This window comes from Monomorium pharaonis, chromosome 5, assembly GCF_013373865.1.
Source record: "Monomorium pharaonis isolate MP-MQ-018 chromosome 5, ASM1337386v2, whole genome shotgun sequence".
In the NCBI taxonomy this organism is placed as follows: domain Eukaryota; kingdom Metazoa; phylum Arthropoda; class Insecta; order Hymenoptera; family Formicidae; genus Monomorium; species Monomorium pharaonis.
The window spans coordinates 23,836,430-23,860,745 of NC_050471.1; the positions used below are offsets into that span (position 1 = coordinate 23,836,430).

Genomic DNA, 24,316 nt, shown 5'->3' on the forward strand with positions numbered 1-24,316 from the left:
ATTAAATATTAAAACATTCTAATTCTTAGTTTAAAGATATTGTTATTTTTTATCTGATATATATATTTTTTTTTCCTTTCACACACACATACAACTCACAAAAATTTTTATTTAAGAATAAGAGAAAAACAGTATATATATAATAAAGTTATACAAAATTTTTCACGTAAATTATGTTTAATGAAAATCTCATTTTAATAATTAATCTTTTTAGAGAACACATTTACAAAACAAGAATGTTCATTTTCCATGTGATAAACTTATGATAGATTCACGGATTTATAAACTTATGAAATATTTGAAATAAGTAACATTTACTGATTTCAAGTAATTTAGTATATTATTATGTTTATTTTTCTGTGTATATACATCGACACCGTGTGTCTTTGATGCCAATGTGTATAACTATCAGACTCGTCCGTTACCTTGTATACAGACAGTCGCGAAATCGTTCAACATGACTTGATAAACGTTTGTGCCTTTTTTTTCTTTTGTGAGAGACGTGAATCATCCGACACGTTCTTCTCTATCGGACAATTTCGCGATACGCTCGTATGCTTCCTGCAATTCATGACGTCGACTTAAATACGCGCTGATAAAACATACTCAATCTGAATCTTCCAGTATGGATTTGCAATACGCGCCGAAATAGATTATATATGTGTACGGCAGCATATAATCGACGGGAGATTCATCTTTCGACGCTACCAGTGCGGAAAAAAGCGTATGGTTCACGCCACGTAAGAATTAAATTATTTTCACATCTGTAAAGCACCGTAGAATTTTCTTTCGGTCGCAAATACAAGAGATCAGATTAAACAAAGTGTGAATGATTATGTAATAAAAAAAAACGTGATGTTAATGATAAAATAATATTATCAGATTGGATTAAAAGAAATATAAATGATTATGTTAAAAATTTGTGATGTTAATTACAATATTATTTAGATTAAGAAACGGGAAATTTTGACGAGGCTCTTTCGGCGCATTAAAATTAACGCTTGTTGAATAAATCGCTAGGTTCATCTTCGCCGATTCCGCAAAAGAGATGAATTCATCAAGTCGTTCGGATATAATTAATGCGGCCAATTAGCTAACGGCCCGCGCCGACAAGAGAGAGAGAGAGAGAGAGAGAGAGAGAGAGAGAGAGAGAGAGCAAAAGCCGCCGCGCGCCGGTGCAACACAATGCGATATATGCGCGCGCGGAGGAGAGCGCCGCGCACAAAGCAGATGCAACATATATTTTCGCAGGTGCGAAGGTGTCGGGACGAAGAAATAGGCAGAAATAGATGATGGTCGGCGATGGGCTTGCGGATAATTATTGCGCGAACATGTTACACGAGTATAACGGGCGAGCATACGATCCATCACGATGAGGACGAGGATATTGACGACGAGGATGATGACGACGATGACAGGCGGCGACGACGACGACGACGCTGACGACGACGACGACGCTGACGACGACGACGACGACGGCGAGTACGACGATGGGCCCGCTGGAAAGCCAGGGTCCCGCTATCCGGTCGGCCGCTAGGCCGAGGTGAACGAACCTGAGCCCGCCTACTGACTTTACCTGCCAGCTTCGAGGAGAGCCCAGGCTTATATCTTTCTCCGCGAGCGAACACGGGGAGCAGCCGGGAAGAAAGAAGGACAGTCGGACGGAGAGAACGGGGCGGCCCTCTCGCTCGCGCCTAGAGAGAAGAAGAGTTCCCTTCTCACCTATAAATTTATTCGACGCCTCTCACGACGTCTGTCCGCGCCACGGGCCGGCGGTGGCCCATGGTGTTTTCCAATGGGTACTCCTCAAGGGTTCATCTGACAGCCTTTGAAGCCGCGTAGAACGTTAGATCAATGAGAGTTTGCTCATAGTGGCGAACTGACGCGAGATAGGGCAGATCTATTGGGAAAATGCGAGTGATAATCGCACTTATCATTCTGGTACATACAAATTCTAATGTTAGTTAAATATTTATTGTATTTACAGTGGGATTTCTGTCTTAACAGGAAAGAAATTTTATGCGTAAGGAGAATTTTTAAGAATCTATCCTCAAGATTATGACAGTCTTGGAACACGAGGAATTTTACTATACATTTAGCAAAAAATTTGAGTAAATTTTGTCAAATTCTTATAATATTTTAGTGAAATTGATTAATTTATGAAATTCCTAGTCAAATTTGATGATATATCTCTGATTCAAATGCACCAATTTTAAACCATTTTGTTCAATCGATAATTTGAAATCTGAAGCAAAAGAATATTTCAGTTAAAAAGCCAAAGGAATTTTAGCACAAGAGAGATTTTACAAGAACTAAAAGTATTCTTTGAAATGCCGCAACTTCGAAAATTTATCCGGATTACGCCAACCCAGTGTGCCCTTTGAGGATTAAGGATAAATTCTAAGAGAAAATTTGTTCCACATATGTGCAATCGTTTTTACATATAAGCAAATTGTGCGTTCAAAAAATAATACACTTTTATTTGAATTGTTACATTTATTCTAAAGCCCGATTGAGAATTGTAGAATCGTCGAATTATAATTCGACTAATTGAATTAAAAATTTAATCCGTTTCGTTCTGATTGATTTCTAATTTCTAATTCGTAATCCTTAATCATCTAATCTAATATAGGTTTAAGACAAACTAATGCAATATAAAAAATAAATAATTTGACGAATAACTGTCATTTTGTTCTGTCAGTCGAGACGATAAGTTCAATACGCTTCAACGTAACGACGATAATCAATCGCACATAACAATGTCACATCTAAACTTGGACGGTTATGCATTGCGAACATAATCACTTCTGTCAAAAGAGACTCCGTTATGAAAACTATAAATAATTCGACCATTGTCTACAAGTATCGAATCGATGCATCCATTTTATTGGAAACAATATTGATCGCCATACTTGTTTTTTTTTACGCGCGATATCATGGCGTCGCTGCAATTTCTTCTTCCTTGTTTTTACAAGAGTTTGTGCTTTCGGTAGCCGCGGCAGCCGTTACCTATCGGCCGATCGTGACTTCGTGAGTTTCCGCCGATGCCGCTATTCGATTTCGTATTCAGGAAACGTCGTTTCCTCCGACCGCGAAAAAAATGTCGTCGCGCCCGGTGAAATTTTACTCGGAAAATTTCGTTTATCGTATACCCCAGGACAATGGGATTCGAAGTTTATGGGGTATTGATTTTTTTTGTTTGTTTCCTCGCTTTTAGAAATGCTTATCGCGAAAGTTTTTACAGATAAGTATAGAGCTCGAAAGTTTCGGAAAAAGAACCTTTGAAACATGCAGGGTATTCGACAACAGATAGAAGAATATTTAAATGATTTCTAGATGATAAACTCAGAAGATCTTAATCAAGAATAAAATTGCGATGAAAGATGCTTTATCTTTTAATAATAAAAATGTTTATATCTGAGTGCTTTAAAATAGCATTGATATTTTTACGTAAATATTTAAATACATAAAATTTAAAAAAATAAAAATTCCTGTGATGGATTTTTTTTATTGTCTAAATATTCACTCACTTTAGATAATTTTTACTGAAACATTTAAATATTTTAAGTAAAGAAAATGTTTATTTATATTTTTTTATTGAACTCGACTTGATTGAATTTCGACTCTATTAAGTCATCATTAATAAAAATACAAGTATTTTATATTTAACTTTTTAATGATTCGGATGTCTTTGTAATCTTGTGAATTTTATTACTATCTGAGTACGAATTTTATAATTTCTTGCTTCTCTAGGCATTTAAACGGTAAACGTTTGCTGCGATTATCCGTTGTCCTTGATTAACCAATTACGTGTACAACTTTCTGGAATTGAGAACCAAAAAGATGCTCAGCTGGAATTAATCTGAAAGGATAAATGTTATTATATGGAAGGAACGTATTGTCGCCGATTCAATATGAGGCTCAATCCAAATTCAATCAAAGAGAATGCAAAGGTTTCCAAACAAAATTTACAAAAAAATGCTTAAGGAAAGTTTTTTTATAAAAAATATTTTTTGCGCCTTGTTAAAACTGTACTTTCACTAATCTTTGCAATAATATTTTTGTGTCTGACAATCTCAAGAGTACATTATGTACATTTTTTATTGTTTTAAACATTTATAATTAATTACTTAATTAAAATTTTATTAATCTTAATTTTTCTCTAATTTTATCCGAATTAATCCTTCAATTTTTTCTCAGCTGTTACCGAATACTTTGTACTAAGCTGTTAAGCACAATGTTTAAATGTCATTCTCTATTTTCTCGCTCTTGAGCCCGTATCAGGGTTTTATTTCAAGATTCTTTCAAGTAATATCTTAAGATGCTATTACGGTTCTGTATGATTGGTTGAAATCTGAAGATAGTGTTTAAGATAGTCTTAAATATAAGATTTGATTATAAATATCAGTCTCAAATCCTTACTTCCGTCTACTTAGACTTCTACTTCAGATATGACAAAATTCCATATATTTTTGACCAAAAATTCTTCGAATTTTCTTCGAACAATGGAAACAGTGATTTTAATACACGTAGAACCGAGCCATTCACACGTAAAAGGTCGGGCGTTTATGGCATTCATATTCGGCCCAATTAATATTAAAAATTTTTTTAAGTCACGAAAAAAATGTCATCTAATCAGGTTTTTGCTAAGGAGAGATCGGCTTTAAACACGTTAAAGAGCCAACTCTTCGAGGGGAAAGAACTTTCTCGCCTTCTGCGCGCGTTGCGGGAATCAGAGCTTGCAAACTCGCGACGCTCTCGAGTACGAAGGTCGTTTCGTTGACCCACTGATTCGTCCCACTTGTCTCACCCATAGCCCAGGACAATGTCCATAAACTTTTTGCAATTAGTTATGTATCACGAAAGGCGCAAAAAGATTGTCAAAATCAATGTAAAATGACGAAAAAACCTTTCTTATATTTTACAGAACAACTTGATGCTTTTGTACAACTGTTATTTATGATAATTTTGTAAATAAAACTTTTAACTAAGATGCGTTAAATTTGAGAGGGAAAGAACGAGAAATTGACATACTGATAATTTTTAAGTAAATTTTATTTTATTAATTATTTTAATTATATTCTATCAACAAAATCGCGACAATAAAATATGAAGCACATAATTATTTAACAATCTAAGTAATTAAGGTTCTCCGTCATTACTGTATGTAAGTGACAGAAATGAGGAAAAGTAGAAAAATTGATGAGAAATACAATAGAATACTTTTAAGCTGCACGAAAGATTCACCGAACGGATTAATACTGTTTTAAATGATCAACGCATTCCCCGGATTGAGTAACGAGTTCATCGTGGAAGGTCAGAGATTTAATTTAGCCAATCGTCAACATATTGATATTTATCCTCTGATGCTGCCGGCGGTTCTTCGCGATTGCATATATCACGTATGTCAGATACGAATGTGTATTTTTGTATGTGAACAAGCAAAAAAGAAAGTTTTTCATTAATATCATTCGTGGAATGACTTCACGCAAGTGTAGGTTGTCCTGTACGATCAAAATATAACACTATTTGTTTAGCCAATTCGTTTGCGTCATTGAATTTCGAGTTTTTGTGCTAACATATCGTAATTGTTTAAGTGATATGGACGAAAAATAAATGTAATGAGAAAACATCGATTTTTTATACGCATGCACAATGTCACTAGCAGTTTTTTACAATTTCTAAAACCTATAAAAACAATTTTTACGTAATTTTTCATATATTTGTTTTTTTTCCAAAACAACTCTGTAATAAATATAAATGATTAAATGTAATAATCTGTAATAAATATAAATTAAAAATTTTTACACTTTTCGTAGATATTAATTATAAATAAAAGCTGTTATTTTGATTTGTAATTAATTTTACAAATAAATATTGTAACTCGTAATTGATGTTATGTATTTGTAATGTTACCCAAATAAAATATTGCAAATAAAAGAGAATGGCTTGAAGCGTTTAAAAGTAGATTTACACTTACTTTGCTTTTTGCCCTTTCTTTCTATGCTAGGTCAAGATTAGTATTTCGAACTATTAGCGAAGTTCGTAATCCTGTGATTTATATGAATTATTTGATATGTAAGAGACGACTTGTATCGTTATCGAGAGAATTATTTCCTTCAAATGTCCCGGTATCTTCCCCGAGCACGCAATGCAAACACGAACATTGTGTCATACTTTTTTTCGAAGTCGTACGAAACCGGTTTCTTATGGGAAGAAATGGCGCGACCGTCCTGAAAGGGCGATTGACTGGGAAAAATGTGAAAACTAGGAAAAGGATCCGGATAAATTGATCAAAAATTCGGTCTGACCATCGGTTTTTGCCTCTTCGGTCTCTCTCTCTACAGTGCAAAACCGGTTTTCATCTTTGCCACCACCACCATCACCCACCACTTGTCGCTCCCTCCTCCGCAAATATACGAGAAAAAGGTAAACGTAACTCATTACACCATGATAACAATAGAGAACCAGTTGCGTTAGTATTCAAGGCGACAAAAAAAAAGATGGATCCTGATTGATCTTCCGTTCCCCGAATGGTGCACGGTGTCAAACAAACAAAAATGGATTTTCGGCGAAATATTTCCTACGCGTGCGTTTGTAATAAAAAGAAAAAAGAAACAGTTTATTACCGTTTGTTCAATCCGTGCGATTTTTAACAGATTGTGGCTTCAAAATCGTCTCGAGGCTGTCTTTGTCGTTCTACTGCTTTTCACCGGCGAATCAAATTCGATCGAGAAGATCGGCATGCGCGATTCATATTCGCTCGATTCATTAATATTCGAAATACATAAACTCTATCATCCTCTACCGTCGTTCGAGCACCAGATTTTTAAATCTTTGAACTTTTAATATTTATAAAAAGATCTCTTTGCAATGTCAATTGTTTTTGCTCACAAGGTTAGGTTAGGTTAGGTTAGGTTGAGGTTTTGTATTGCGTTTTGTTTTCAACTTTCGCCCGTAGCAAAGTGAAATATATTAGGGAAACAGAAATGAGGAATCGGGAAGTTTCGTGAAGCAGGATAGTGTTGGGATTAGAGTACAAACCGCCTGTAGGAAAAAGAGAAAGCAAAGTGAGGAAATAATATATCTTTAACGGGTTTTAAATCTCAGGTAAAATCGATTTTCGATTAATGTGTATAACTACGGTACTTTGGCAGAGGTAAGACTGCCAATACGATAACGGGATACGGAAGAACCAAAAAGGATGGGCTCCAATGAGCCATTCATTCGCATTGAAAGTCGGACAGTTATTTTCACGTTTTTTCTGCCAATATTTTCAAGATAAATTATTCGAAAGCTATTCATTAACAGGCATTTTCGAAGTAAAGACCTTTAATGACAACAGATCCTTTGACAGTGAGGGGGAGGGGGGAGTCTCATACAACTTCCGATTGAAAGTTTAAAGAGCCCTAAAAGATGCATGAGTGTACTTACCCGATCTGATGGCCACGACATCGGTGACGCCGAGAAGGACGGCAAACGCCGCCGCGACGACAAGCGTATTCCTGGCGGTCCATCGCACAACGGATATCCCGGTGAGGTACTCGACACTTCCGGAAGCGCGTTCACCACCGGAAGGGACGATGCGTGGCCGCACAGCCATCGCACGCCGTGGTCCCTCTCTCTCTTTTTCTTTCCTTCTTTTTTTTTGTCTTGTCTGCTTCTCTCTATTTTTTGCTGTCTTTCACCTGTGCTCCTTTAAAGAGAGAGGGAGAGAGAGAGAGAGGAAAAGAGGTGTCACAGAGGCACGCACTTTGCACGCAAATATATATGTTATTACGTGTATCCTCCCAAGGCTCCACACTCCCGTTAGATTTCGCCGAATAAAGAACTTCGAATTTGTTCCGCGCGGGTGCAAAATGTAAAATAAAAAAAGCGCGCGCAACGAAATAAATTTAAAAAAAAAGGTAAAACGACGACGCGGCACGAGCGTACGCGAGCTCAATTCATGGCTCGTGCGTGCGACGTGCATACGGTCGCAATCATCGGGCGACTGACGCGGCACGGCGCACCGTAGACGGACGGACCCAATATGGCGCCGTCACATCCCTTCCCATTTCGTCTAATCATCGAGACGGGGTAGGTGGGGAGGGCCCGTCGCCGAGTTTGGTAGAGGAGAACGCGCGAGACTCGCTCCTATTTCAAATTCGCGGGATAATGCCGATTGTTTCTGGGACGAAGCAAGGAATTGATTTTAATTTTAATAGATTAATTAACTCACTGTAAAATAAATATTAACAGAGTTTAATTTGGAGACAAAAATCTTCTGATTGAAATTAAAAAGCAAATAAATGAAATAAAAAAAGATTTTACCTCAAATTAAAATCTTTAGTAGATTAATTAATTTGCTAAAATTAAAATCAATTCTATGCTATTTGTTCCAGAAATAGTCGTCAATATTCCTTTACAGCACAATAATATTTTATCATATCGCATAAGCTCGTGGTGTTTAAAGAATACACAAAATATAATCAAAGGAATACGCAAAATTATTTTTAGAGGTATAAATATTAAATATTTGCATTTGCATACATGTATGCGATTTTTAGTATTTAAAATTACACAAAAATATTACGTGGTTTTTCTCGAGTTATTTAGATCTATTGTAATAAAACGGAAAAAATATTTATTATATTAGCATATTGTTTGTCTTGCCAGTATTAAATTAATAATCTTATATTTTTTGTATACATTTAGTTTGTTCGAATATAGCTCAGTTAAATGCTAATATATCAGATACAAAATTCTTTTAAAACAATTACAGCGTATGTTATGCGTATAAACGTGCGCTTTGCAATATCTGTATTGCGTTTCTTGTTTACTGTCAATCTTCACAATGACACGTACTATTGATACACTTATGACTTATGATTCATGCATTATCGGTATAATAAAATAAAACTAATATTTGCTTTTTATAATATAAATGATAACAAAAAATAAATACATATAGTAAAAATATCAACTTAAAAAGTGCACTTTATAAAAAAAGGTAAACTTGAGAGACGAGATTTAGTAATAATATTGTTCAAAATATTTGGTTGCGATAAATAAATATAATAATAATTAGAAAATTGTAGCAATAATAACAAAACGTTTGATAATGATTATAAACATTTTGTTATAATTACATTATTTTGTTATAATTATCTTACGTTAAGTTGAAACTATTTTATTAAGACTCTGAGTAACAATTTGACCAAGGCTGAATTATTATAAGCAAGCTTTTCTTCAATGTGCATAATAAAATTCTGATAGTTAATTTTATATTTTATTGTACACAAATATTTTATTGTCTATTTATATTGAAAAGATTAAGTAAACTATAAATAATAAATGAAAACTAACACAGTAAATTTTTTAATCTTTTATATAAACTGACTTATAAAATAAAATTTAAAAAACAAATTATAACATTATATATATATATATATATATATATATATATATATATAAATGGGACATAAGTATAAAAATAAGAAAATAATTTAGAAAACAAGTAATCTATGTCTTGAAAACTTAATCAACTGGAAAATTGTGAACAAGCACTATTTCAAGCGTGCGAAACGAAAGTCGGAAGGGTCACGCGGCTTTTCATGGGCTCAGTCCCCTAATTCAAGCAACGCGTTTTATGCGATTATGCGCTAAAGGAGAGAACGATTTCCGTGGAAACTTTCTCACGAGGACGGCAAAACCCGCAGCGCACAATTTCTTTATTTACGATGAAATTTTAAATGTCGCCGATTCTAGTCGCTAGAGTTGTTTGTATAAAAAATTATCCGCTTATACATTTTTATTTCATTATCTACACTTTATCCCACTTGATGTGTGACATTAACTAATATGACGTGGACAGCAAAATGTATATTAGTCGATTACATGAGTCCCGAAGTAGAAGATTATCTCCAAGAACTAATTCTTAAACTTAGCAATGCTCTCTGTAATCTGCCTCGCTGATTTATACTGCTGAAATTGTACGTAGAAAATCTAAGAAAACTGAAATTATTTCGAATTACCTCAAGTTGTTGGTCCATACTCTGATCGTTTTATATTTCTGCTCTGCAACTCGCATATTATCGGCACGCAATACGATGCGGTGATCCTCGAATTTATTATTATTATCCCAACTTACGTCACGCGGCAACTCTGAATTCTCGGAGTTGTTGAATCTCCTTTCCGAGAATTTGCCTTGAATCGTTCGACATCACGTCGGTATGAGAATTTGGAAAATTCCACGCGATGTAACTGAAAATTGCTCTACGTTTCCTTCCCCTACCATGTGAAGCTTCATTACGATTATAGTTGCGATGAAAGATGTGACAATCCGTGATGATAATTGTTCGCGTTCGATGACCGTATTTAAGTCACGAGGCGAGGAAACATCGAGGGAAATCGTTGAATAGGATGCTACTAGTTGGCCTTGTCGTCTGACGAAGCGCATTTTCAGACAAACTGGCTTAATTGATGTTCAATCGTATCCGGTCTGTTGCATGGTATCAAGAAAGTCGAAGAACTTTATATTAACAATTGTGTAAGCAAATCAAGCTTTAATATAACAATCCGTTCTTTTTGTTAGGGACTTTCTATTTAGATTTAGCTTGTTTTACCTTTAGTATTTAAGAAAATACATAATTACTTTAATTTAAGTTAGAAAGTGTAAAACATGCATTCATAAAAGTATCTAATATATTGTATAAATATATAATAATAAATTGTAAATATATTTATGTGTATGTGTATTTTAAGATTTTTTATACAAATAGCATTATGAACAGTAAATATCTATCATTCTCATTGATTGATCGATTAAAGATAATGCTCGTTAAATTTTGCTGAACTTTTTCATTTTTATTAGTCTTTATTTTTATAAAATATTAGATTGTTTGTATTTTTAATATTTTTAGATTCTTAGATTAATTAAAAGGTTAATTATATTTTAAAATTTATAAAAAGTAAAATAAATTATAAGCGAGCCTTAGTCAGCTCATATATCTTATAATTCAGTTTGTCAATTAAGATATAATTTAGGAATATAAAATAAAGTATGCATAATATTTTAACGTGTAGGTTAAGATTATCTTCAATTAGTCGCACATATCTATGCTGGAACACCATCAATGAGCGTGATCGCGCACAGATACGCTCGCTCATTCTTTCGCGGGGAATTCCCCGTTCCTCCTGCGGAAAGGCCTGTACCGGCTATACCCATCCGTGCCTTTCGACTCAGCCCGATACGTTGCGCATTTTCTCGCAAACACGTTTATTAGCGACGAACGCCGCAAATGCCATACAGCCACCGCTGCGGTGCGACCTTTTCCATTGTGTTGCGACGTAAATGCGCCCGGCTCGTGCGATGTCATGTGGTATCAAAGTGACTCCCGCTTCTGAGACGTCCGGATCTCTCCGAATCATTAAGTCGATTTATCCGCGATTCTAAACCGGTTGCACGTGGAGTTTCATTCAACAGAATCAAGTAATAGTCGAGTGATAAATCTAAATATACGACTATTTAAAGATGCCATAGAAGGTGTTGAGTAATTTTTATTTACTCTCTTTACCTTACTCTTACTCTATTTACTCTCTTTATATAAATTCAAAATATGCTTTTTACTTACTTTGTTAAAATAAATGCGTATAAAAAATTAAGCAATTACAAAAAATGTTTTTACAAACTGTTTTAAAAATTCATACGCAAATTAAGTAATAAACATCTTTTCTGTTTTCAATAAACTTTTCAGTTTCAAAGTTAAAAAAACATTTTATAAGAAATGAGTTTTTACAAAAAATTCGATATTATTGCGACTAATTGTTGCATTATTTTTTTTTAAAGTTTAATAATTTAGAAAGTTTACTTTAAAATAATTTTGTAAAAAAAATATTTTATAAAAAAAATATCGTAGAAACTAAAAGAAAAATTTAATGTTTTTTTTTTTAGAATTTCTCGACTTTTTTATCGAAAACCTCATTTTTCGTAAAATGTGAAAAAATCTTAAATGTGTTGAAACTTTTTAACACCTAAGTAATAATATATATATTAATTCATCTTTAAAATACAAATTACTAAAAAAATCAATATTGTTCTGAAAATAATAATTATCTAGATAACAAGTCGAGTTATTTATCATCGTTTTATATTCTTCGGTTGTTGTTAACAAGTTAGATTATTAAGATTATTGATTATAGATTATATTATATAGATATTATAGATTATTAAGATTATTGATTAAAAATTAATTATGATAGAGACATTTCAGTTTGTATTTGTAACAAATATATCTTTGAAGACCAATTTATGTCAGATTCCACTAGTTCATAATTTATTCATATCATATAATTCAGAAAAGTATACTTTCTTCGCTTTATTAACTTAAGGAGAAGAATGAGTCTATTTAATGAGTTGTAAATAAGTTATGCATATTCTTTGTAAAACGGTCAATAACCCAGCTTAGCCTAGTTAAGCACGTGCATTGTAAGAAACCGGAAGGAGTGATTTCTTCCACTAATAGTTCCGATGCAATCACTGTCCTCAACGAAATCAGATCGGTCGGTGCGGTCAAAGGTCAAGCTGCAACTTCACGATGCGCGAGTATCAGCTTCGTTACCATCGCGTCGTATGAGCTCGGTTGACGTCCCCGTTACATCGCCATTAGGACCCGCCGGTGTACGCGTGCGCGCGAATTGCGTGAGCGAGTGAATAGAGAAAAGGTAATAAGCAAGAAGAAGAGAGCGGACGAGCGAACGAAAAGGAGAGAGAGAGAGAAAGAGAAAGAGAGAGGGGAGGGGAGGGGGGAGATCAACGAGAGAAGGGGAGATGGTACTTGGTTATTTTGCTCGCGTGCTTGTGGGATTGGGTGTGGAGTTGTATGCGCGTCGGCTGGTACGGACAGGTACCAAATGCCACAAGGTCAAAACTCGCACACAGCGTGAAGCTTGGTGCGCGGGTTTCCTCCTCTTTCGGTCTGGAGAACTCCAAGGACCGCGCCGCAATAAGATAGGGAGGCAGAGGGAGATAGATGTGCCTCATGACGCCGTGTCACATCGCCGCGATGTAAAATTGCTTCATCGGCGACGCATTTCTCTGTGTTACAAAACAATCACTTCCGCAAATTCCCGTTGCAATATCGAGTGTACAAATTTACTTACACACCGATGCTCCCGATATCTTCACGATCGAAGAAAAAGATGAAATACTTTTTCGATCAAAATTAATTGTACAAAATTAAATTTGCAGACGTGATTTACGTCACTTCATAATTAATTTGATTAATAAATTTTTCTGTCAAAATTGAATTAACAAAATTTGCATGACATTTTTTGGTGCATTCAACAGAAAAACTTCGAAGTGTGAAATATAAAAACAATCATCTCATTATTAATTTATCAACAATTAAATATTTAAAATTAACTTTATTGGAAACAGTATATATAATTAGAAAGAAAATTATATATAAACTAGAACATATAAGCAGTTAGTTGTTGTAAGTAAAATGCATATAAATGTATATTAAAGTTAGTATGCTCAATCAAAGATGATAAAGCCAGGTATTTACTGGCCACATCGGAAAGTAATATCGATGCCGGGCAGGCGTGACGTCAGGAGATTTTAATGCCTGGTCATTATAGCTGACGCGTTATTTTCACAGAACGTTTAATAGCTTTACCGCTCGATTATATTGAGAACCACTTTATTTTTAAAAATTTTTATATTATTATGTTTTTTGTGCTTCTCTCTTTATAGTAAAGAAATATAAGTTATAATCACCATAACAATATTTTTTATTTAAAAATAAAATTGGAAAAAAATAAGTCGATTTTTTAAATTGATGACATATTTTTATAAAATTACAAAAAAATATTAATGAATATATAGAAATCATTAAAATCGTGCAAAACAGTTATTAAATTAATTTAATTTTTTCGAATTTTTTGTTTCTTAATAAAAACAAATAAAAAACATTAAAGATATTATTATAGTTAATTATTTTTAATATCATTTTTATTATAAAAAATAATATAAAAATAACAATGGTAATTTATAAATAAAAACATAAATATACATTATAAGTGTATTGTACATAGATCTATATACATACGTACATACACACGCATATATATATATATATATATATATATATATATATATATATATACAATTAATATCATTGTATTATTATTATTATGTGAGTATTTTATTATTGTGTGTTATAAAGTTAAAATAATAATTAATATTAAAAAACTACTGTATATGTATTGTGTGTATAATATATATATATATATATATATATATATATATATATATATATATAAAATTCTCATAAAATTACTGATGCTTCGTTACTTTCGCGAACCTATAACCTTGGTTAAGCTGTCAATTCGTGAGAAACCGAAGCACAGATTAATAGTTAATATCTATCAGTCTGTGCCCAAAAACACTCAAAAATTTCACTTCGACGCATTGGTGACAAAAAGTATGGTGTGCAACACGTGCGGATCACCTTTTACCATTCATGCTGAATGAAAAAGCTGACTTTTCTCATTTATTACACAATATATCATTACATGTTGTACCTTTGTTTTAAAAGTGATTATTTAAAAAATTGTTTTATAATAGAATTTAATTGGTGGGGTCCGTTTTGATCTGTGCGCATTTGGACTCAATCAATAATCAGACATTGTTTTTAAAATGTGTTGTATATATTTAAAAACTAAACAGAATAAAATTGGACCTATTTTAATCATTAAAAAAATATGTAAAAAAGGTATAGATGGAACGTTTTTAATGCAACTTGAAGTTAATTTATTAGCAATTTATTAAATATAATGTACAAATGTTGTACAAATGTTGTGCAACATATATTGTACAAAATATAATGAAAAATTAATATATGTGCAATAACATTGTAAGAATACAGAATTTTAAGATCATTAAGAGTTACAAAATAGTTCTATTAATTGTTGATATATTTCATACAATTAATAAATTGCTAAATTAATTTTAATTTGCATTATAAAAAGAACATTTTACCTACACCTCTTTAAACAAAAAATTTTACGAAAAACAATTTTAGTAGTCGAAATTTTAAATGGACACTTTTTAGATTTCCAGAAAAGAAACATGAAGTTTTAAAAATTAAATGTTCTAAGGATATATTGAAGGATCTGATTTGGATGTTTTAAATATACAGAACATTTATACAGAAGAGATCGAGATGAACAAAAAAGTTCTACCATTTTGCGATATTTGCAAAAATTATTGAGTCATTAAATGTTAAACTCATACTAATAAGAGCGCGCAGGGAGGCAAACTCGGGCCGCTTAAGTTGTAGCACAACTTAAACCTAACCTAACCTAACCCCTAATTTATAGTATATATATAATCTTATTAGTATGAGTTTAACATTTAATGACTTAATAGTTTTTGCAAATATCACAAAATAGTACAAGACTTTTTTGTTCATTTCAATCCCTTTTACCTTTTTACGAGCGTTGACCTATATGTTTTAGGACATCATAGGCCTGTTTTTTGTCGCTGCACTGCTGCACTGGTGCAATAAGTTAGAATAAGACAAATATATTTTTTCTCATTCTAACTTATTGCACCAGTACAGTAGTGCAGCGACAAAGAACAGGCCTTATGTATACTATATAGTATATAATACTAAAATGTTCTTTTTATAATGCAAATTGAAGTTAATTTTAATATGTTGAATGATAACTTCGATATATTAAAGTTATTTTCAAAAATGTACGTATACGTAAATTTTTAATGTTTTTAAAACGTCTGTCGGCGATGTTATTAAGTAATATTAAAAAATGTTTATTAAAGATTATGTTGTAACATTTCATAACATTCAAAAACATTTTAACGAATTTTTAAAAAATATTTTAAATATTTGTAAATAATGATATTAAATAATATTTTTACAAATATTTAATTAAAGTTCTCGAGATTGTTTTTCAGAGAGGGTTATTGGTTCCTGTCTACTTGTTGGAAAACCGAAAAAGAATCGAGCTTAAAACCGTTTATTCACATATTTTAAAATGCATAATATTATTTACCATTTATCTTTCTGAGCACTAAAAGCGTATTCAAAGTTTCGCGAGGCATCCACAATTTTTGGCATGAACGAATCACAATAGCCTAAAAGAAAAAGAAGAGAAAATATTAAAAATCTGGAATACAATTGAAAATGACAAAGATTTGGATCTTATATTAATTTTATATAAATTATCTGAATTAATGGGGAAATAAAAATTTATGAAATTATAATAGTATTTTTTTTAAATTATTGTTCCTAGACTCGTGAGTTCTTCACTTCTCATTTTTCTCAATGCTTTTTTCATTTACAATAATTTATTTTACTCCAAGTAGTGTAAATTTACTTACGAAATGATCCTTGATTTTTGGACAAGCATTCCATTGGTATCCCCAAACTCATTCTTGCAAATGCCAATGTGGGTAGCACATTTTCTATCTGAAAAATAAAAAGTATATACCGGTCAGTAGAATGTATAACAAAGTGACAATGAACATCGAGCAGGTCTGTGGAAAGCGTTGATGACAGATTGATGATAAGTACAACAGTATTTCTACTAGTAAACAATGTCAGTACATTGTTGGTACAAACAGCACATATGTTTTGTAGTACAACAATTTCGACAAACTTGCTCTCAGTTTGTTGTATCAATCCGTTACAACACTGTTGATGATAATTCTAAATCTAATGTTATAATGTGATTTCAACTTTTGCTTACAATTTTGGCACACTTGGAAACATAGCAGGCTCAGAATTTGGCAGCTTTACTCTGCAGGAAATTGTTTTCTGGCTGTCTACAACATTCTACAACTGATTGGCTGAAACAAAATTAATTTTAAAAAAGAATTAGTTTATTTACAGTTACAACAAACACATAGGATACATGCTCTTTTATTTTATGAAGATTTCGTTTCTCGATTGACAATCATTTCAATGCAAAAAACGAAATTTCAATCATAAATCTTGTCTATCAAGGCACATCAAAGAAACTGAAAATTACTTTAATATAATATAATATAATATACATATAATTCAATATAATTTAATATACTGATATATATATTATAATTTATTCTCTTATATATAAATATATAAAACATTTTGTATCTTGTTCATCTCTATGTACTTAATATTCAGTTGTGATTTTTTACATTTATTTCAATTACATGTTATAATTTACTTAGGACCAGTTTCACAAACGTCGATTAACTGCTAACGGGAGGTTAATCGACTACCTATCTTTCTCTATATTATTATCTAAGGAGAGACAAAAAATCTATTAACCTCCCATTAGCAGTTAACCGACGTTTGTGAAACTGGCCCTTACACAATATTTATTATTTTTGACGCGCGGATATGTCAAAACGACTCTGTGGACGGGATTCATAGACCGATCTTAAGCTCAAGCATTGTCTTAAGTCTAGCTTCGAGCCGACTTGAGACTTACTTAACCAATGAAATAACAGCATTGACGTCTCAAGATCGTGCTTAAGCTGGAACTTGAATAAGATTCGACTATAAATTCCGGCCTTTGTGTGTGATGGTCCTAATGGTATATCCACACAAACTTGCATAAGCACATAAGCATATACGTAAGAAAATTGATTGGTCTACAAGCACTTACATAAGAAAGTAGACCAATCGAATTTCTTATGCATATGCTTATGCGCTATGCAAGTTGTGTGGATATACCATAAGGGCTTCCGCACAGCTTTCGCATAACGCATAACATAAATGCATAAGAAATTTGATTGGTTGAATTTCTTATGCACTTTCCTTATGGACCAATCAATTTGCTTATGTACATACGTTATGCGTTATGCAAAAGTATGTGCAGGGGCCTTTAGTGTTTTCTACTGAGAATTGGCCTCTTACCGGGAAAATTAGTGCAACACTGGGTGCTTTCCATTTAATGACACAAGTCGACACAAGTGTCGTTCTATCTTTGTTACTCATTGAACATAAAAAAAGATAGAACGATGCTTGTGTCGACTTGTGTTACTAAATGGAAAACACCCACTGGTGCGCACTGAGTGCAATTTTATTGTTTTACTGTAAAAATCAGAGGTCTGTTTTTTATTTCTGCACTCTGCATTGGTGCAATGAGTTAGAATAATGGCCGATTTCTTCACGTCCAGTTATTTTGCAGTTAAAATTATCCAGGAGATAAACTACCAAATCCATGCACGTGATTGGTTAAACTTGAGATTTATTCTCCGGACCCCACTTTATTGGGAAGTGAAGAAATCGGGCGTAAGACAAATATATTTTTTCTTATTCTAACTTATTTCACTAGTGCAGCAGTGCAGGAATAAAAAACAAACCTTAGTTCACATATTTTCAGTGTTTAATGTTCTACTGATAAAATTGGTGCAAAAAATTGCACTTTTGCTCCACCGTCTTTCGAGACGGTGGAAGGTGCCAGTACAAATTAAAATAGATGTTATGTTTTCGTGCTTTAAGATATTACATTAAAGTATATGTTATTACATTATTTTAGTAAACTTTATAACAATGGAATTGTTTAATTTTTAAACCTCTGTCTAATGATGTGTTCCACTGAACCACTAAACTTGCACTATTATAGGTTTGTCGTGTTCCTTGAAATCTCCAAAATTTTTTACACTTTAAACGAGATAAATATATACTCGAGCACTGGAGAAAGAAAAAGCGAAGATGTCGAGTGCGAAAAGTGCAAGTGTAACGCGAACATGCCCGTTATTGCGCTGGTGGAGTTTTCATCGAAACCTACCACAGCGCTGGTGCTGCACCAGTTTTCCCAGTAGAAAACGCTATCTGTTTCGCAACGTTTATGACGAACCGTTGTTCATGCACATCCACAGATCCACACTTTGCTGACAAGGGTACTCTTTCCGAGGTGCATGACGTAACAGAGTCGTCGTCTGGCGCGGTGTTTCTTAAGTGGCCATTTTGCTCTCAACTGCACGTCTAATTAAGGTATTACGCATAACAGATAATTAGCGTTACTTTAGGCGGCCTAGTGAGACGCTCGACGTGATGGTTGTGTCCGCACGTGCGGGCCAGTAGGAGGATATCGCCATTCCGGTAGTAAATCTCGAGGAAAGCCGTAGGAGAGATGGCTCGCGTCTTCTCCTCTCACCCTCCTCTCCCTCATCCTTCGATATCCTGATATGCAAGATCCCGCGGGAGCGTAACTCATCTCCAAAACGTCTCCAAACGAAATTTCAGTTGTGCTCGTCCTTCCCGCTCTCCTGTTTTATCAATCTCCTCGAGAAGGTCGAGGAAATCTCGAATACTAACTCGTAAACGACTCTTAGGGTTTGGTCAAAGTCCAAATCTTTTGAAGAATTCAGGATGAATGTTTTATCCTTCTCTTTCTTTCTCTACCTCTTTTTTGAATGTGTTTTGCATTTTTTAAATAATTGCAATACTTTAAAAGAACAGACAACATACACGGTGTGAAGCAAAGTTACTGTAGATCAATATCTTGTGACACACACTCTCCCCTTGCTTCCTCGAGACACTGCAAAATATTGCGATTACCAATGCTGATACTTTAGCTTGATGATCGTAGGTAATGCCCTTGACTCGAAGCATCCTCCGTTGTCACTTGTGACGTCTGGGCTACCTAACTACGTTATGCTCCCTTTTTCTCTCTCTTTCTCTCGCTCTAAAGTCCACCTATCTCTCTCTTTCTCCTCGCGAATGCACACTTAAAAAAAAAAAAAAAACGCCCAAGTCATATAAAGGCGGGATGATCCAGAACGAGCCGTGTACTCATGGAAGGTAGTTTCTATCCTTATAGGTGCGTCCACCCTTCCTTCGGTTCGGCCCATCACCACCACCACCACCACCACCATCACCATCACCAGCGTGGCGATGGACCCAAAGCAGTATGAACGCAGCGGCAGATCAAATACCGAATCGCCACCTGCTCCGCCCTCGCCTCCCATGTATAGCACAGGTTACAGCACGACACATGAGGCACAGAGCCACAAGGGCAGAGTTACAAGTGCTGCGCGGCGTTCGCCCTCGCCTCCCGGCATGGACTACCATCAACAACGGAGCGGTAGATCCTCGCGGAAAGACTCACCGGCACCCTCTCAGGAGCGACGCAAGCGCAGCCGTCGCAGTGGCACCAGATCACCGCCCTCTGGACGCTCTCACAGACGATCCAGGTCCAATGATCGGGATCGGGATCGGGATCGGGATCGGGACCGCGACCGCGACCGCGAACGCGACAGAGACTCGCGGTCGTCGCGCAAATACTCGAGAAGGGACAGATCGCGGTCAAGGTCGCGTGGACGGTCGCGCTCGCGGGACAGGAGGCGAAGTCGAAGTCGCAATCGCAGTAGGGACAGGGACAGGCACAGATACAGTCGCAGGCATCATGCCAGAGCGACCTCTTACGAGTCCTCTGATGCTTTGGAGGAGCATGGAGGGGACGGAGGGGCAGGGATAGTGATGCGAGGTCAGACGGGGGCCACAGTTATCCCACAGCCAAATGCCTTCAAGAACGATGGTAGCTTCATGGAGATGTTTAAGAAGATGCAGGAGCAGATGCAGCCGGTCGCGCAAAAACCCACTAGCTCTGTGCTCGAGGAGAAGCCGGTGGTGCCGCCGCCGTTGATGGTGGGCAAGCGGCGGGGCGGTAGGATCCTAAAGACCGGTATGGTGGCAAAACCAAAGACCGAACAGACAGTGGAGCAGCCAAAGGATGCGTGGTCTCTGTATATGGCAGAGGTGAAGAAGTATCGGGAGGTGTGCTGCCAAGAGGAGGACAACACGCGGCCGTTGGTCAAATAGCTTCGACACGAGTTCGCGGCATCCCGTCTTTATACATACCTTGGCTCATTATTTTTCCTCTAAAATAGACTCAGTAGTCAATCGTTAATTCTTAAAAAGAAAAAAAGAACCATAAATACAGATTCTTCTTCTTGGAGGCATCTTTCGTTCATTTTGTTTTTCGCCTATGAGCTTTTGTACTCACTTTTGTAAGCTCAACGCCATGAGCGTTTCTCTGATTAACGATCTGAACGAAAGAGAACGAAAAAGAAAAGTGCCGTGAGAGAAACGGACTCATCATTTGTGATATAGTGTCGTGTGTGCTTTGAGAGACGAATGGACGAGAGCGAGAGAAAAAAAAACATGTAGAATTTATATTCAATTTAATGTAGAAAATGAAAAGAGCGTAAAAAGAGGGAGGGAGAGAGCGAGAGAAAGAGAGAGAGAGAGAGAGGTGAAACGCGATGCGAATATGTGCTGAAATTTAGAAATTAAGTAATTTATGGCTTGTTGAGCAGTATCCTATATCGTCGCAATCATGACGAAGTTTTCGAACATCACCGAGGACACGTGGACAACCGCACCACACGATCCTAGGTTCCCCAATCAGAATCAAACTCGGTAAGGATCAAATGAGCTTGCCAAACCAATTAATCAAGATTGCAATAACATGCAATGCTTTATATCGCTCATTTGCTATGACACAGAGTTGATTAGAAAAGTCCCAGTAAGTAGAAAAATGATAAATTCCAATTTTTACCATTCTAAATTCAAATCAATGAAGTGTAAAATGGCAAAAACTATAAAAATCATTAATATGTAATTAAAAGTATGTATACATCACTTTATGCAGAAAGATATTTTTGTTTTAATTAATAAATTATACTAATTATGATTTAAAGATACATAAAACCAATTAAGGGACTATTCTGATGTGACGACTTAAAAAATTACGCATTTTTGACGAATTATCTCTCAAAAAGTACTGCATGTAACGACATAACATTTTTTTTCCCTGAAAAGTGTACTCTAGGAGAATAGAAAAAAAAAATTTTTATAGTAAAAAATATTTATTTACTCGTAAATGAACACATAAATAAAAAAATCATCTTGCTGACGCAGGTTTTGAGGGCCCTCCAGGTGATCTAAAACAAAAAATTCAAAGAGCTTGTTAATCTGTATGAGTGTCGCTATCGCCTGAACTTCAATTAATTTATATCATAAATTTAAAAAATGGCGGCATTTTTGGTAAAGATGTTAAAAAAAATACGTTTTTTTACGCCATAATTTTAGCAAAAATATATATTAATATTAATATTTTACCATAATTGAAGTTCGGGCGATAGCGACACTCGTACAGATTAACAATCTTTGAATTTTTTGTTTCAGATCACCTGGAAGGTCTCAATCACCTGCGCCAGCAAGATGATTTTTTTTATTTATGTGTTCATTTACGAGTAAATAAATATATATATATATGCATAAAAAATTTTTTTCTATTTTCCTAGAGTACACCTTTCAAGGAAAAAAAAATTATGCCGTTACATGCAGTACTTTTTGAGAGAAAATTCGTCGAAAATTCGTCGAAAATGCGTAACTTTTTAGGTCGCCACACCAGAATAGTCCTTTAATAGTAATAAAATAATACTGAAACTTTATAGTAATGTTTTTTTGTAATTCTAATTAATTTGTGAATTCAACAAAAATTTTGTAAACATAAATGTTGCTAAATTTTATATTGACTTTTAATTCGATGAGAACGATAGAATTAAAAATTTTACCTATATAGATCTGTATCACATTTACTATATATTAAAAAACTAACCGTTTTTTTTTTTTTTCAAAAAAATTGATTTTTACTACTGGCATGAACTTTATCTTTAAAAATGTGGGATTTTGCTAGCTCTGCAAAAACATAAGTAAAAAATAATTTTTCTATTTTAAATAATAAAATTTTTTTAACATTTTTAAATATAATTTTGATACAATAATTTGGTTTACTGATTTGTAAAGGAATACAAGTTATTAATTTATTCACACAATATATTGATTTCTCATCAGAATTTTCTTTCTTTTGCATACAAATAAGAAATCATAATTTTTGTTGTAATAAATGAGCAAAATCTGAAGAATCTTAAGATTTCTGTACAATAAAATACAATTGTTGACTGTTATGCTTTTGAATTTTCCTTATTATTAAATTGTTTATCACATCAGAATGATTTATTCATTGTATATTAGTTTAATTGTTTTAATAAATTAAAATTTGTCAAAAGTTAAATGTGAAGAAATTCTCGTTTCACTTATAATTGATTTCTCTGGTATTGATTTATAAAATAAACAGCGAGAGAACCAATCGGCATCGCGAAAAAGAGGCTTCATTACTTGCCCTTTTTAAGATAGGAGGAACATCAATAATAATAAAATATATTCTAAAATTGTGCAATCATTATGGTATTATATTATGTATTATGTTAATCACATTTTGTATTCTTTTAGTGAGCAATGAGCAATTGCGTTATACGTTTTAATTCATGATATTTTTAAAAATACTTCTTCAAATTTAATATTCAAAACATAAGTAATTTTTTATTGAATAATTAAGGAAAAGTAAAAGATTAAATAAATTTATTTCAAAGCTGCACTTTAAAAAAGTGCTCTAATTTTGCTTGGAATTCGAATAAAATTATTAGAAAAAATAAGAAATTTTCTAAAAAAAATTTGAATAAACACTAATAATCATCTGAAAATTACAATATGAGAAATGTTTATTTTGGTAATAATAGTATTAAAAATTTTTATTTCTTGGTTGGAAGTTATTATATTTAATCCGATTTTTTTTCATAAAAAAAATTAAATAGAGATAAATGTGTATTATGTTTTTGAAACTATACAAAATTTCTTCATGTAAGCAAATCATGTCTGTTTAAAATTATTAAATTCTTTAAAGATTTTATATTTTTAATTACATGCAGTACCCATAAGTTCGGAAACATTCTATGCACAGTAATGTTTTGTACAAGTTTTATGATGGTTAAAAAAAATAAAAAAAAAAAGATAACTAATATCTTTTCAAAAACACGATAGGGACATTTTTGTATATCGTATTTATTATTTAGGAAGGCTAGCGAATGCTTCTAATTGAATTTGATAATCTATAGATACTGTTACCAGAGCTTCGTAGACTTCCAACGATGCAAGAAGAAGCACAACGAAAATTACGAGGCTTGCCAATACTTTAAGAGGGTCTACACTTCAATATGTCCGAACGCCTGGGTTGAAAAGTGGGACGGACAAATCGAAGCTGGCACATTTGCTGGTCGCATCTAGAATTTCCAACAGTTAATATACCGCACCTGCTTTTCATCTTAGTTGAACTCTTCAAGCAGTCAAACAGGAATCTATGATCATGTCATTTCCTGTTGTAAAATAAGTCAATAATCTAAATAAATTTAATGACACTTCAATCTCTTATCTCTCTTGTTATATTAAGATCTCCTGTTACATCACAT

At 33.8% G+C, this 24,316-nt stretch overlaps 2 protein-coding genes and 1 long non-coding RNA gene across 11 annotated transcripts in view; 1 reads left to right on the forward strand and 2 right to left on the reverse strand.

Moving 5' to 3' along the window:
- Window positions 1-8,230, reverse strand: part of LOC105838023 (low-density lipoprotein receptor-related protein 2) — a 60,278-nt gene extending 52,048 nt beyond the window's left edge. The window contains exon 1 of the mRNA XM_028192828.2: window positions 7,435-8,230. Within this exon, the coding sequence (XP_028048629.2) occupies window positions 7,435-7,603 (169 nt within the window). The 5' untranslated portion in view covers window positions 7,604-8,230. The remainder of the gene's footprint in view (window positions 1-7,434) is intronic.
- A 3,129-nt stretch (window positions 8,231-11,359) lies between these two features.
- On the forward strand, window positions 11,360-24,271 carry LOC105828469 (cytochrome c oxidase subunit 6B2). 2 transcript variants are annotated; one of them, XM_036286755.1, is made up of 5 exons: window positions 11,360-11,371; window positions 13,000-13,005; window positions 18,895-18,995; window positions 21,323-21,425; window positions 23,966-24,271. In XM_036286755.1, the coding sequence occupies exons 4-5, from the start codon at window positions 21,343-21,345 to the stop codon at window positions 24,132-24,134; spliced, it is 252 nt and encodes an 83-aa protein (XP_036142648.1). In that variant the 5' UTR covers window positions 11,360-11,371; window positions 13,000-13,005; window positions 18,895-18,995; window positions 21,323-21,342; the 3' UTR covers window positions 24,135-24,271. The 2 variants fall into 2 exon arrangements, with proteins under 2 accessions (XP_036142648.1, XP_012522253.2); XM_012666799.3 differs by lacking the exons at window positions 11,360-11,371; window positions 13,000-13,005; window positions 21,323-21,425; window positions 23,966-24,271 and adding an exon at window positions 19,825-21,166.
- Window positions 16,008-17,654, reverse strand: LOC105832207. Of its 8 annotated transcripts, none has more exons than XR_004963226.1 (4): window positions 17,485-17,654; window positions 16,756-16,855; window positions 16,388-16,475; window positions 16,008-16,141 (listed from the first exon to the last, which is right to left on the reverse strand). It is a non-coding gene; the product is annotated as an uncharacterized LOC105832207 (long non-coding RNA). The 8 variants fall into 8 exon arrangements; XR_004963225.1 differs by having other exon boundaries at window positions 17,365-17,652; XR_004963227.1 differs by lacking the exon at window positions 17,485-17,654 and adding an exon at window positions 17,322-17,476.
- Window positions 24,272-24,316: the final 45 nt, after the last annotated feature.